The sequence below is a fragment of the Eurypyga helias genome, unplaced genomic scaffold, assembly GCF_000690775.1.
Source record: "Eurypyga helias isolate BGI_N326 unplaced genomic scaffold, ASM69077v1 scaffold21824, whole genome shotgun sequence".
NCBI classification, from domain to species: domain Eukaryota; kingdom Metazoa; phylum Chordata; class Aves; order Eurypygiformes; family Eurypygidae; genus Eurypyga; species Eurypyga helias.
The window spans coordinates 64,737-77,570 of NW_010244768.1; the positions used below are offsets into that span (position 1 = coordinate 64,737).

The 12,834-nt window shown below is 43.7% G+C and overlaps 1 protein-coding gene across 1 annotated transcript; it reads left to right on the forward strand.

Moving 5' to 3' along the window:
• Positions 1-1,597: 1,597 nt before the first annotated feature.
• Positions 1,598-12,427, forward strand: LOC104508300 (ATP-binding cassette sub-family A member 9-like). Its single transcript, XM_010149867.1, has 19 exons — positions 1,598-1,699; positions 2,105-2,315; positions 2,726-2,884; positions 3,132-3,232; positions 4,027-4,253; positions 4,580-4,718; positions 5,090-5,275; positions 6,375-6,522; positions 7,023-7,194; positions 7,759-7,817; positions 8,238-8,348; positions 8,441-8,616; positions 8,979-9,098; positions 9,488-9,626; positions 9,760-9,850; positions 10,148-10,287; positions 10,918-11,037; positions 11,205-11,400; positions 12,190-12,427. The coding sequence occupies exons 1-19, from the start codon at positions 1,598-1,600 to the stop codon at positions 12,425-12,427; spliced, it is 2,835 nt and encodes a 944-aa protein (XP_010148169.1).
• Positions 12,428-12,834: the final 407 nt, after the last annotated feature.

Consider the following 12,834-nt stretch of genomic DNA (forward strand, 5'->3'; position numbering starts at 1 on the left):
GCCGTGATGTTGCTGCCGACCTCGGCCTCTCTTGCTGCGCTCAGAAACATAACAAAATTTGCCAGAGAAAGGATTTTTGTGTGGTTTGTTGTTGGGCTCCTTTTTCTTCTCTTGGCCAAGACTCAAGAATTTCCTGAGTAACTTTTCAGAGAATCCGCTCCAGCAACTCCACAACAACATGCGCAGTTTGCTTTCTGTAACATAAATAAATCTGAAGGACCTGCCAAGGAGGGAGGGGGGAGGAAGCCAGGGACAAGTGAAGTGCTGAAGAGGAATGCCTTCTTGCAAAAGTGTCTGAGAGAAAAACAAGTGTGTGGACAAAGGAGCACTGGGAGCCACTGGGACAACCGGCCAGTCCGGCGCAGGGAGGCTCAGCATCTCTGCTTTCTCAGTCACGCTGCAAAGGACAAGCTCTGGGTTCCTTTCAAATCTTCCGGTTAAGGTAAGGCTCAAACATTCCTCTTAAAACAAATAAAGATCGTTATTTAAAAGGTACAAAACCTCCCAGCAATTAATAACACCATTAATAATGCTGGGTGTGAATATCAGCGTGTAGGTGGGACACTGGCTATCTTTCTAACAGGTTAAGATTGTGATTAAGTTTAGCAATTATTTAAAGGCATTAGAGTCTTTTTAACCTTAATTTGACATGAAATAACACACAAACGGGGCTCAGTTTACAGCAGAAGGATATTTCCAGTGTTTCTCTGTGCTAAGAGGATGTGGTAGGTTCAGTGCTGTATTTTAAGTCATCCAGCACACGTGAGGAGCAGATTTCTTAGTAAGTAGCTAATGTTAATATGGACATACCTCACCTGCAAAAGTTGCTCTGACAGCTGGCTTTATGCCTACTTCTTAAAGCTTCCACTGCGAGCATTAACCCAGGCAGCAAATCCTTGTTTGGCTTTGACTACACCTTCTTAAGGATGCTGCAACATCTTTTGGAGTAACACAGCAATGCATGCTCGTGGCTATGTGTTTCTCTCGTTCTCCATGCATATCCCCGACAACAACAGCTCTCTGAACGCGCTTCCAAGAATCTGTTCTCTAGCAGCTCTGAGTTGCCTTCAATCAGCGCTGCTTTCCTATGAGCTCAGCTCACACCACGGCCAGGAGTTGCTCAACGCTTCTTGGTGTGAAGCGTATAGCACATTAAAATGACATGCAAAGAGATGTTGGTGATTTTAATTGACCATATTGTTGTTATTTCTTGGATGCTGAGGCCACCCAAGCCAATTAGGTCACGTAGCATGATGTTCCCTGTTTCGTTGCATAGATAACTCCTTCTTACCATGCTACAGCACAGAAGTGTGAATTTCTGGTTATAACGGGTGTCTCGGTGCGGAGCTGCAAGGATTGGGAGTGTGTTGAGGACAATGAGGTCTCTTGGTCCCTCGCTGCTGGAAGCTGTGCTGCAGGGCTGGCTCGTTTGCTGCATGAGGTCTGAGTTGCTGCAGCTCTCTCTGTTGTAGTAAAAAGGGAAGGAAAGTGTTGCTGAGCACATGTGCAAGGACTGTGCAAATAAAAGCATCATGGCTGTTCTAGGCTTTGCTGTATTTGAAAGTAATTTAAAAAAAAAATGTCTGTAGGTTCGAAGATGAAGACACTTCAGAGAAATATGAATGTATTCCAGCAAACTAAAATTCTCTTGTGGAAAAATGTACTTATCAAGTGGAGAATGAAGATGCAGAGCTTTCAGGTAAACAAAAAAACCCTGAAACCCCCCAAAATAAATAAAAAAAAAAGTAAGTAGCTAACCACTGAGAGTGGTGAATCCCTGTCTGCCCCTGTACCCCAATTTCTTTCTGTAAAATTAAAAGTTCAAGTACTTTTGAGGAGCTGGACTGGTAATGAACACTTTCTGACACTTGGCTTCTTTAACTGACATTATTTCTGTCTTTTATGTGACATATGAAAGCACAGATGGGCTCTTTGAGCAGGGCAATTTGCTGAGGTGACGTGCACATATGCAGAGACCTTCTTAGTCGACATCTAATAATCCTGTGTGACTGAGTGCCTCTTGTTTGTATTTTAATCCCACACAGAATATGCTCTTATACCGTTATAGTATTAAATCCTTCTCCCCGCTCTCGCCCTTTCCTAGGAGTGGATGCTGTCTCTGCTCTTCCTGCCGCTGATGTTCATGGTGAGCATGTTCATGATGAACATGCACTACCCCGAAGTGCCGTACAGCTACCTCGGGCAGTTGGATGATCCCGCCTATGATGCCACCGGGGTCACTGTTGCTTTTACACCCATCACTGAGACCACAAGGCAGATAATGAATAAAGTGGCCTTGAACTCTGTAATGTTAGGTACGTTTTGCCTTTTACATGCTTAGCTTTGTTATTATTTAACCTATTACACGTGTTGTGTTTCTTTGGTTCTCTAGTATCCTTGGTCAGTTGAGAAAATTCACCCCAAATCCTCCTTCCTCACAACTATTTCTTCTGTGGTAGTTAACTTACTAGTGAGGTCAGGGTGTGCTTCTGAGCTGTAAAGCTCTGCCTTTCTAGAATAAAGTTATTAAGACATTAGTTCATTCTTTTGATGTACACTATTTCTCAATTGGTGAAATATGAAGTATTTAAAGGGCCACCCCTGACCAGTGAGAACGGGAAAGGGGGAGTTGCAGCGCTGGAAAAGCAGAATAATTATGTAGTGCCTGTGCTCACATTTCCAGACCTTCAGAAACTCACTGCAATGTTTTGCTTACAAACCCCAGGTATAAAACTGGAGGCAATGGACAATGAGAGAGCCCTGGAGGAAGCCTGGATTTTGAACAATGACATTATAGGGGTTGTATTTAAAGACAACTTCTCCTATCACCTCAGGTTTTCTGATGGCAACGTGGCTATTCCAAATGACAACTTTGGATATATAGGTAATACAAAATGAGTGTTCACGGGCAGATGATTGCCTGGCATGGATGGGCATTGCTTTGTTGGATTAATCTATATTTGTTAAGTGATTTAACAAATTCTTAATTATGTTTTTTTAAAAATCCGTGGGCCACTGTCTGTTGGAAGAGTTTCCACCGTGCATACACATGCTTACCATTAGCTTTTGCAGTGAAAACCAAACGTTTGACTGCTCTCAGCTGTGATGCCCTCACCCTTTCATCCTTGCAGATAACTGTTATAATTTCTCGTCGCGGTACTGTTACAGCCCCAGATACTGGTACAAAGGCTTCCTGTCCCTGCAGTCCAGCATTGATGCTGCTATCATAGAGGTAAATCAAATTTATGAATTGATGTACCTGTCCTTTTATATTAAACTTGTTCCAGGACAGACAAGTTATTCTGTGACATTAGCAAGGGATGGGCTTCTTGGACAATTCTGCAGAAAAATGAGTATCTTAAGATACTCACCTGGCTGAGCATTACTGGCAGAGACAGCGAGAACTTGAATGCAATTGGCAGCTCCTGCAGAAAATTTAATGTTGAAGATTTGTACTAACTTTTGTTTCTCTTCAAAATGGTGATTTTTGCTAAAGACTGAGAACCAGCCGCAATGCCGCTATTTGATTTAGAGTATCCCTCAGATTCCAAGGAAGAGGCAATTCCGGCAGCATGCATATCTGCTGGATGATTTGATTTCAAAGTAGACATGTTTGCCATTTCTTGCCCTTCCTTTCCAAATTATTCCTCAAAAGTATATCAGGGTAGGGGTCACCCCACCTGGCCATGCACCTCCAGCTGCCTGGGCTGCTTTTACCCCTGGGGAGAGAAACAGGACCTTGGGGGGTGTGAGACGTTTGTGTGTCCAGATCCTTACCTCCAAGTGAGCTGAAGGATTCCCCTGTCTCCATGGACAAGGGAGGGGGAGTCTGGATGAGGTGCAGACACACAAGTGAGTCAGATGAGCCCTATCCCATAGGGCTTTATTGCATTACTTGTGATGTTTTCTATAAAGCTGCATTCAAAAGGCAATCTAGGGATGATTAATCAAAAGGTTCCTTATATAAATACATCTCACTGTAAAAAATAAATTTAATACTGAGATGTTGACCCTGACTTCCTTTAGGTGGTGGCAAATCATTCTGTTTGGGAAGAAATGAAATCGATTGCTGGTGTCCGTATGAAATCCCGGAGCGTCATCTCCTCAATTACACTAGAGTACAGTTACTTCATGATTACGATCGTGATGTGTTTCTCTCCGTTCATGTATTTCTTGTCAATCAATGTTGTAAGAGAAAAGAAGAAGCTCAAAGTACTGATGAAGGCAATGGGGCTGCAGGATATTGCATTTTGGTGAGTCCTTTTTTGACTAGAGTATATTTGCCAAGAATCAGCATACTCCTGGGCACTTGCAGTCAGTTAATAAGTGAAATAAGTTCATAAGCTTTCTCCAGTACTTAAAGGACTAACCAGAAGGGTTGAGCATGGCAGCTATGTATTCTTCTTCCTTGGGTATTTCATCTTAAGGTGGGTCATGCTATCTGTTCTGCCTAGAACATGAATGAGTTGTCCCTGGGAAATAATTAATATTTTAATTTAAAATGTTTCCACAAGCAGAGGAAGTTGTAACACACAGTTCTTAATTAAATGAAAATGTAATGCCACCTTTCCATCCTCAGGCTCTCCTGGAGTCTGCTGTATGCTCTGTACGTGATGGTCCTCTCCTGCCTGCTGGCAGCTCTCGTGCTGCGGGATGCTTTCTACCTCAGCAGCTTCCCTGCGGTCTCACTGCTCTTCTTCCTGTATGGCCTAGCATGTGTAAGTCAGGTGTTAAAGCCAAATTTTCCCACCACATGATTTATTACTGTGTTGATGAGCCTAAGCATTACTCCAGAGCCTTCTGCAGAGTGCTCAGGACTATCCTTTGCATGGTCATACTAATTGCAATAGCGGAGTGGGTTCTCTGACTCAGCAGCAGTGATTTAAACTGCAGCCTGAAGGTCTGACAGGCAGTAGGTTGGCTACAAAAGACCTGATTTGAAACTCAGATCAACCCACTAAGGAGAACTTCAGTGTGTTTTATTACACGGAATCAGCTCACCAGAGATCTGTTTGCCTGGCAAATGGAAGTGCTACAGTTAAAGGTATTTATTTCCTTCAGTGATGGAAGAAAACTTCTGTTCTTACAGGTCCACCTGGTTTTCATGCTCTGCTCCCTCTTAAGGACCTCCAAACTTGCTGGCTCCATGGGGTTCCTCATGACCTTTCTGTTCGGATGCCTGAGCCTCGCGGTGCTGATAGAAAACCTTCCAGACCCGTTGAAGTGGTTTCTCAGTCTCTTCTGCCCATTTGCATTTAATGCTGGCATTGCAAAGGTAGGTGGCATCAGCTCCGCAGCTGAACCTTCCCAGTAGTTTGTTGTCCTGGGCTCTCGGTGGGGACAGAGCACATTTTGTGACAGACCGTAGCAGTAAAAGACCCTGCTGTACCTTGCTCATAGAGCAAGGCGTAGGAAGTCATCCTCCTCCTTTCAAAAGACCGGCTTTTCCACATCTGTGAAATCTTTGGTACTTTTTATTCACATCCATGTCCTGCTTGGAAAGCTCCATGCAAGCTGAGCTGCTGTAGGGCAGCAAGGACGAGCTCCAATGTCCCCATCCCATTCCCCTATTTAAAAAGCTGATGAATGCAAAAAAACCCCACAGCCCTCATCACAAATAATCTGCCATTGTGCACTTCTGTAACATCCACACGAACCCGAGGAAGCCCCAGCGAGCCCATCACCACACACAACAGCACCATTATCCTCCGGAGCGGGACCCCAGGCAGGCGGGAGTTGACTTGGGGACATGAGCTCTTCGCTGTCCGGTCATTCCCCTCTCGCTGCAGCGTCTCTTCCTGCCAACAGAGACTGTGCAAACAGGAGCTGAGTTCTCTGCTGCGGCCATCCTTCCTCCATCCCCGCTTTGCATAGTGCTGTGCAGCTTCTCAATTTTTCCATCAGCCCTATCTCCATAGCTCTGAGTGCTGCTTTCTAGCACCAGTTAGTTCATATTTGATTTCCTGATGTATTAAAAAATCTGCCTGGGAGAGGAGATTTCTGCACAAGCAGAAAAAGGAACCGAGTGTACTGCTAATTTACATATGGTTAAATCAATGGCTATGTAAAATTACACCAACTTTGTCATGACTCCGTCATGCCAAGGGTGTCAATATCTTGTTCTTTCAATGATTTTCTATGAAACTCTGACCTTTTCTTCTGCTTCTGGATTGTTCTGGACAATTCTGAATGAAAACATAAGATCTCTGTGTGGAGTACTTTTATTTCTCTTCCTCACTGGAAAGGAAGGAAGAAAAATTGTACCCAGTACTGCCATTGATTTCTGGCTTAACAAAGTCAATGGCATCCATGGTGTGATGACATGTACATAGTTTTCCAGCCTGAAAATTATTATTTTCTGTCCTTTATTTCAGGTTTTCCATTTAGAGAAATATGGAATGGGTTTCTCTTTTTCTAACCTTATGGAAGAATCATACTTTTTATTTTTGACTTACATTATGCTGGTCTTTGACTCAGTCTTTTACATGCTGTTAGCTATGTATTTCGACAAAGTTCTGCCAGGTAGGTGTCACTTATGTTTATGATCATACTTTCTTCTTTTATACCTTTGTTTTATAAGGATTGCATGTAACAGCTCATCAAGGAAATGACATTCTTTGAGTCAACCAGAATAGGTTTTGGACTAAAAAAAACGTATTCTATAGCTGTGTGACTTTTCTGCCCCTGGCACACACTGGTAATTCCCAAATCAAAGACAACTAAGTACTTAATGATTATTTTCTTTCTAATTACACAAGTATTGAACTGTTTACAAGAAAATAGTGTAATAATGTGTGGGACTTTATTTTAATTCATTAAGTAAAATATTAAATTCATTAGATATAGCCCTGAAGCCAACCTTGTCTCATCTACTCCAGCTCCAAACTTCTTTTTTAACTGAACAAAGTACCAATTTTGAGGTAGGCAAGTACTCATTAGAACTTCCTAAATGTTTGGTCGAGGATGATGTCTTGGTTGTAGCTTTGGTTAACGACAGGTCATCTTCTTTGTTTCCTTGTCAGGCAAATATGGCACCCCAGATCCCCCTTTTTTCTGCCTGAAGCCCTCCTACTGGGTGCGGAGCAGGAGAGGCTCTGCCAGGGAGATGTCCAGAACTGCAGCGAGCCCTGAGGAGCTCCTCGGTGATGACATAGAGCCAGTGCCCCCTGAATTCATGGGGAAGGAAGCCATCAGGTTAAGAGAGAAACAATTGCTATTCATGATTTTGGAGTTGAGGAGTTCGGGTTTAATGCTCCCATGGACCACTGCTTCTGCCATCAGCTTTGTTTTGACTTATCCAGGCAGTTTTCATGTTCACGAGGCTCTTGCAAAATACTTCATTTCCCAGAGAAAAATTAGAGATATATTGCAGATGAGATAAACAGATAATTCAGGCTGGACTCTAACGGTGAAATTCGGATAATATCTGATTGAAAAAGAAAAAGTGTGGACTTTGTTAAATGTCCATTAGGGACAACAGGGAGAACGGGAGGACAGCCGGCTGTACAACAGCCTTCTGTTGCTATGGGCAACACGACCTTGTCTTTGCCAGGTTTGGTGCTCCGGTATCGCCTGCCACCTAGTGATGCTCCCACCTGCGCACAGACCGCGCCAGACCCTGCTGAATCCCGGGGCTGCTCCTCAGTACCTCCTGCTTCTCATGCCAGTTTAAATTAACAGCCATAAGAAAGAAAAAGGGCATCAGGGAAATGTATTTACAGAAATCCTGAAATAATATCCTCCTCACCTTCCTTTTAGACTCAGCAATATTAAAAAAGCATATAAAAAGAAGGACAAGAAGACAGAAGCTTTAAGAGGTATGAAAGCTGTGATATTGATTCCTGTTGAAGAGGAGGAAAAACAGCTGTGCAAACATTCCAGTCAGTCAAAGAAATGAAACAACACTTGCATTGCTCCACAATTTCTGTCAGATATTAATTGATGTGATTGATTACTATTTTGTCCAGTCTTCACTGTTTTTTTTAATTTTTAATAAGACTAAAGAAAAGAAAGATTTTTTTTTCCCCCTATTGTATTTCTGTTTTTTCTGCTAAGTACAGAACAGCTTCTTATGCCTTTAGTTAAAGGTTTTGCAGAACTCTGCCCCACATTGCTTAATGCACTTTTGGCTAATTATTGCTTCTTGGTTATTATACTTCTCAGATTTTCTTGCCTTTGACAATGAGTAGAGGCAAGTCAAACCTCATTTCTTCTCAAACTTGATGTTTTCATTCTAGGTTTGTCTTTAAATATTTACGAGGGTCAGATCACTGCGTTACTCGGCCACAGCGGGGCTGGAAAAACAACACTGTTAAACGTGGTCAGTGGACTGACTTTGCCTTCTGAAGGTAGGATGGCAAACGGTGGGATGACATGGGCTTGATTCGAAAGCTGTGAAGACAAGTTTGTCCCACCTCATCATGTTTATTCCTGTAAACAGGCTCTGCAACCATATACAACTACAAACTCTCAGAAATAGGAGATAGGGAAGCGATTAGAGAGATGATTGGCATTTGCCCACAATCCAACATACAGTTTGAAGTCTTAACGGTGAAAGAGAACTTGAAAACTTTTGCAGAAATCAAGGGCATCAGGTCCAAAGAGGTAGAGCGAGAGGTAAGTGTGTGTTCCCCTGAAAGGCACCATGATGCAGCAACGTGAGTGAGGCAAATCCAACATTTCAATAAAGGCTCCTATTGCCCTGGGAAGCTCAAAGGGTCCACCTGGATGTGTCTTCTGAAAATTGAAGCTGGTGTCGAGCTTCGACCAGGTTAGTAGGAGAGTTTTTGGGTTTGATGCAACCACAGTGATTCCTCTGCTCAACCCAAGGAGATTAGGGGATGTAAGAGCCCCTGCAGTGGCTCCTCCTGATGGTGGTGCTAGACCCTGGTACATGCTCAGAACCAGCAGGACCTCCTGGCTAACAAAGGATGGAAGGACAACTGGTGCTGAGAATAGACATCCTTGTGCTTTTCTAGGTGCAAAACATTTTGGAACTGCTGGATATCAGTAACATTCAAGACACTCAAGCTGAGAAACTAAGTGGTGGGCAAAAACGGAAGTTATCCATTGGAATAGCCATGCTTGGAAACCCACAGGTAAAGCAGCAGGCACGGCTCTGTAATATAGGAAATATTCAGATCCAACATAACTAAAACCTTATGCATGTACATGTCTACAAGTCTGTGCATGATTTCAGACTTCTTTAAAGCGCTCATCTTTATTAAAATTAATAAATGTAATTATTTCATTTAGTTAAATTCATAACCCATCTTGCTACTCTAGTTTTAAAGGAGATAGATCATTCCCTGACCTCTGCACAGCTCCCAGAATATATGGGATTATATATATATATATATATGCCCTTGCATAAAAGGTGGCCTGGGTCTATTGCCTTCAGGACCTGAGGCTTTCAGGGGAACACAAAACCCAAAAGACATGCAATTGTTCTGGCAAGGAGGAGTGTGTGAGTTCACCCTTTTCACAGGTTTTGCTCCTGGATGAGCCAACAGCTGGGCTGGATCCTCTTTCCAGGCACCAGGTGTGGAACCTCCTCAAGGAGCAGAGAGCTGGACGGGTGATCCTCTTCAGTACCCAGTTCATGGACGAGGCCGATATCCTCGCGGGTAAGCACAGGCTCAGCCTGAGCATCTCTGCAGAATAACCCTGGAGCAGAAAGCCCGTGTGAGGCTCAGTCGCTGAAAAAGCTTTGAATGACTGCTCTACAGTCCCAATTCCTTTGCCTTTTTCTTTCTTCAGACCGCAAGGCTTTTATCTCGCACGGGCGGCTGAAGTGTGTCGGTTCCTCTCTGTTCCTGAAGAAAAAATGGGGGATTGGCTATCATTTAAGGTATCCACTTCAGGCCCAACAACGGGTATCTGGGACTGTGCATGTTCAAGGAGCCATCAGAATGACTGTAAGGGGGAAACCGTAAAGGTCGTCATCAATACAAGAAAATTAACTGAATTAATATTCAGTTAAATTAACTGAAGCAGCGCTTTATTCCGGAGTGAGCAATGAATGAAGTATGCTGGAGTTTTCTTTTTATTCATCCTAGAAAATACAATGGTGGTGGTTGTTTGTTTTGGTTTGGGTTGGGTTTTTTTCAAAACTAAGCATCTCTTGGGTTTTTTTCCAACTGAACAGGATACACGTCAGTGAGTCTTGTAACTTAGAGAACGTGACATCTCTGGTTAAACGGTACATCCCCAATGTCATATTCTCTGGACAAGGTCAATATGAGCTGAAATATAAACTGCCATTAGAAAACGTGAATAAATTCCCAGGTAAGGTATATTAAATTGAGAATTTTTCATAGAGAAAATATAGTCCTGAATGTGGGGAAAGAGAAATGAATAGGGAGATTTTCTAAAGGAGCCACATAAGGCCTTTAGAACTGTTAAATTTTGGGTTTTACCCCTACAATTTTTGCATTCAAACATTTAAGATCAAAATGCACAACAAATAAATGCTTTTCTACTGATTGCAATGAAAAACCTAAATTCAGCTACATGTGTTACTGAGAGTTTATTTTTCTGTCTGTTGTAAGAGGAGATAATGACAAGAGAACACGTCATACAGCTACAGCTGGTTCTGCTCCGGCGCTGTGGTGGTACCAGGCAGACCCCCACTCACCACACCCATCCCATTCAGTCCGGCAGTCCCGCAGCCTTGCTGCCTCAGAGCATGCGCAGTCTGGAACGCTGGTGCTGTATAGCAAAGCATCTTCAGTGAGCTCCGGATCTGGCAGTTTTGTCTTCCCCCAGACCCTTTGTATCCTGACAGCTCACTGCTTTATCCTTTTCCTTGTTGCTGGAGATGCTCCAGTCAGGCTGACTCAGCTGAACCAGTCCGGTCTGGAGACACGTGCTCATGTTGGAAACCTTGAAGACACTTGTATCATCTCTGTCCTGCAGATCTGTTCAGTGGCCTTGACAGCTGCTCTGAGCAGGGAATTATCAATTATGGAGTTAGCATGACAACCCTGGAGGATGTCTTCCTGAGACTGGAGGAAGAAGCCACCATGGATCACGAAGGTACATGGCTGCAAATACACCACCCACAGCCCAAGAGAACGGCTACTATGCAGTAACCCCTGGGCATGCCTCCAAGAGCTCCTTACTAGGTGGCTTTTAATTTTTCACACATTACAACATAGAAAGTGGTCTTAGAAATGAATGTGCACGTGGAAAACTCTCTGCAGATGAGCACGTCCTTGGGGAGGAGTGGGCAGGAGCAGGACCATGGTGCCCCGACGAGACGGAGCCGGGCTCCCTGCTGCTCTCGGACACTGGGAAGGCGGCAGTTGGTGGCTTGGCTCTCTGGAGGCAGCAGGTCTCTGCCATGGCATGGGTGCACTTCTTAAAGCTTAAGAGTTCAGGGAAAAACCTGCGGTCAATGTAAGTACCAAAGTGAATCTCTTTTGCAGATCTGGAACTGGGGACAGTCACAGCAGGGGGGACAGTTTTCACAGCCCTGTTTCAATTAGCATTTGGATTAACTGGTATCAGGTCTTGGCTATGAATGATCTTGGTGATCTGCAATCAGAGGAGAGGAAAGCATCTTCCTTTCTGGTGCCAGTAATATAAAATGTCCCTTTTGTGCATTTTCATTTCTATACTGAATGATTTATGCAAGGGAAACCCATTTTCTTTCTAAGAAAAGGATCATTTAGAAACACTTCCATTTCAGATAGAGGAGGGCATTTTAAAATAAACCAGTGTGTACAGAGAGAGGAAGGAAAAAATACCTTCAGACTTCCTCTTTAATGTTTTGGTTGGTTTGTTGTTTGGGTTTTTTGTTGGTTTTTTTTTTTTAATTTCTCTCATGTTGCCAGTGTCTGAACTCATTTGTCCCTGCTGGTGTTCAAGCTGGTATTTCCTGGTGGGGCACAAAAACCAGAAGGGAGATGATGCTTTATGAAAAACTTACATCTTAAGGAAGTCTGAAAGGCATTTCATGTCCCTAAAAAGTTGAGCACCCCAGATCTGAAGTCCAATCCCTGCCAAATTTTGGTGGCCCTTGTGAATGAATGATCAAGGTTTGAGACTTCTGAAAAGAAACGTGCCAAGAATTTTTAACAGAAAGAGCATTGGGTAACCTGAAAATATTATGCCATTCACAATACACAAATGCAGTCTGCTGAACATCTCTCTTCAGAGTGTTTATTCATCTCTCTTTTAATGTAGTTTGCTGCTCTATGTGGTTTTTCTACTTCCTCTGCTTTTGCAACTGTCCCTGGTTGCTGCCTGGCAGAGTGTGAGCGCCTGGGAGCTCTCATCCGCACGGTACTTCTTGCCCCTGGGGAAGGGGGCTCACCCGGAGATGACCAGCCTCCTGGTCCACAACAACACAGGTGAGGGCAACAAGCCTTTCCTCAGCCTCTCCTACTCCGGGGCTTCTTGCTGTTGCAAAAGAAGCAAGTGACAGAATAGACAGCTGTAGGATGTAGGGGATCTAAGGGGTGATGAAGGTTTTTGTGACAGAAGAGCATAGGCATTGTCGGTTTTAAAGGGTTGTCATAGAATGAATCACAGAATCACAGACTGGTTTGGGTTGGAAGGGACCTTATCCCCCCACCCTGCCATGGGCAGGGACACCTTCCACTAGACCAGGTTGCTCCAAGATTCATCCAGCCTGGCTTTGAACCCCATTTGGGCTTCAGCATCTGGTGAGATCCTGAGGCAATGATGTGAAAAGGGCTATCACAACAGATGAGATTAAAAGAGACCCAGTTCTCTCCATGTCCCAGATTCAGACATCTATCCAATTTCTGAATTTTCAGTGTGTGAGATTCTCAAACCAGGCGCCATACTCCAGTAAGGGCGGTGGGG

Coding starts and splice junctions, on each gene's coding strand:
- LOC104508300 (XM_010149867.1), top strand. CDS start 1,598: ATGAAGACACTTCAGAGAAATATGAATGTATTCCAGCAAACTAAAATT. Junction 7,195..7,758: donor ATGGGGAAGGAAGCCATCAG/GTTAAGAGAGAA, acceptor CCTTCCTTTTAG/ACTCAGCAATATTAAAAAAG. Junction 8,349..8,440: donor ACTGACTTTGCCTTCTGAAG/GTAGGATGGCAA, acceptor TCCTGTAAACAG/GCTCTGCAACCATATACAAC.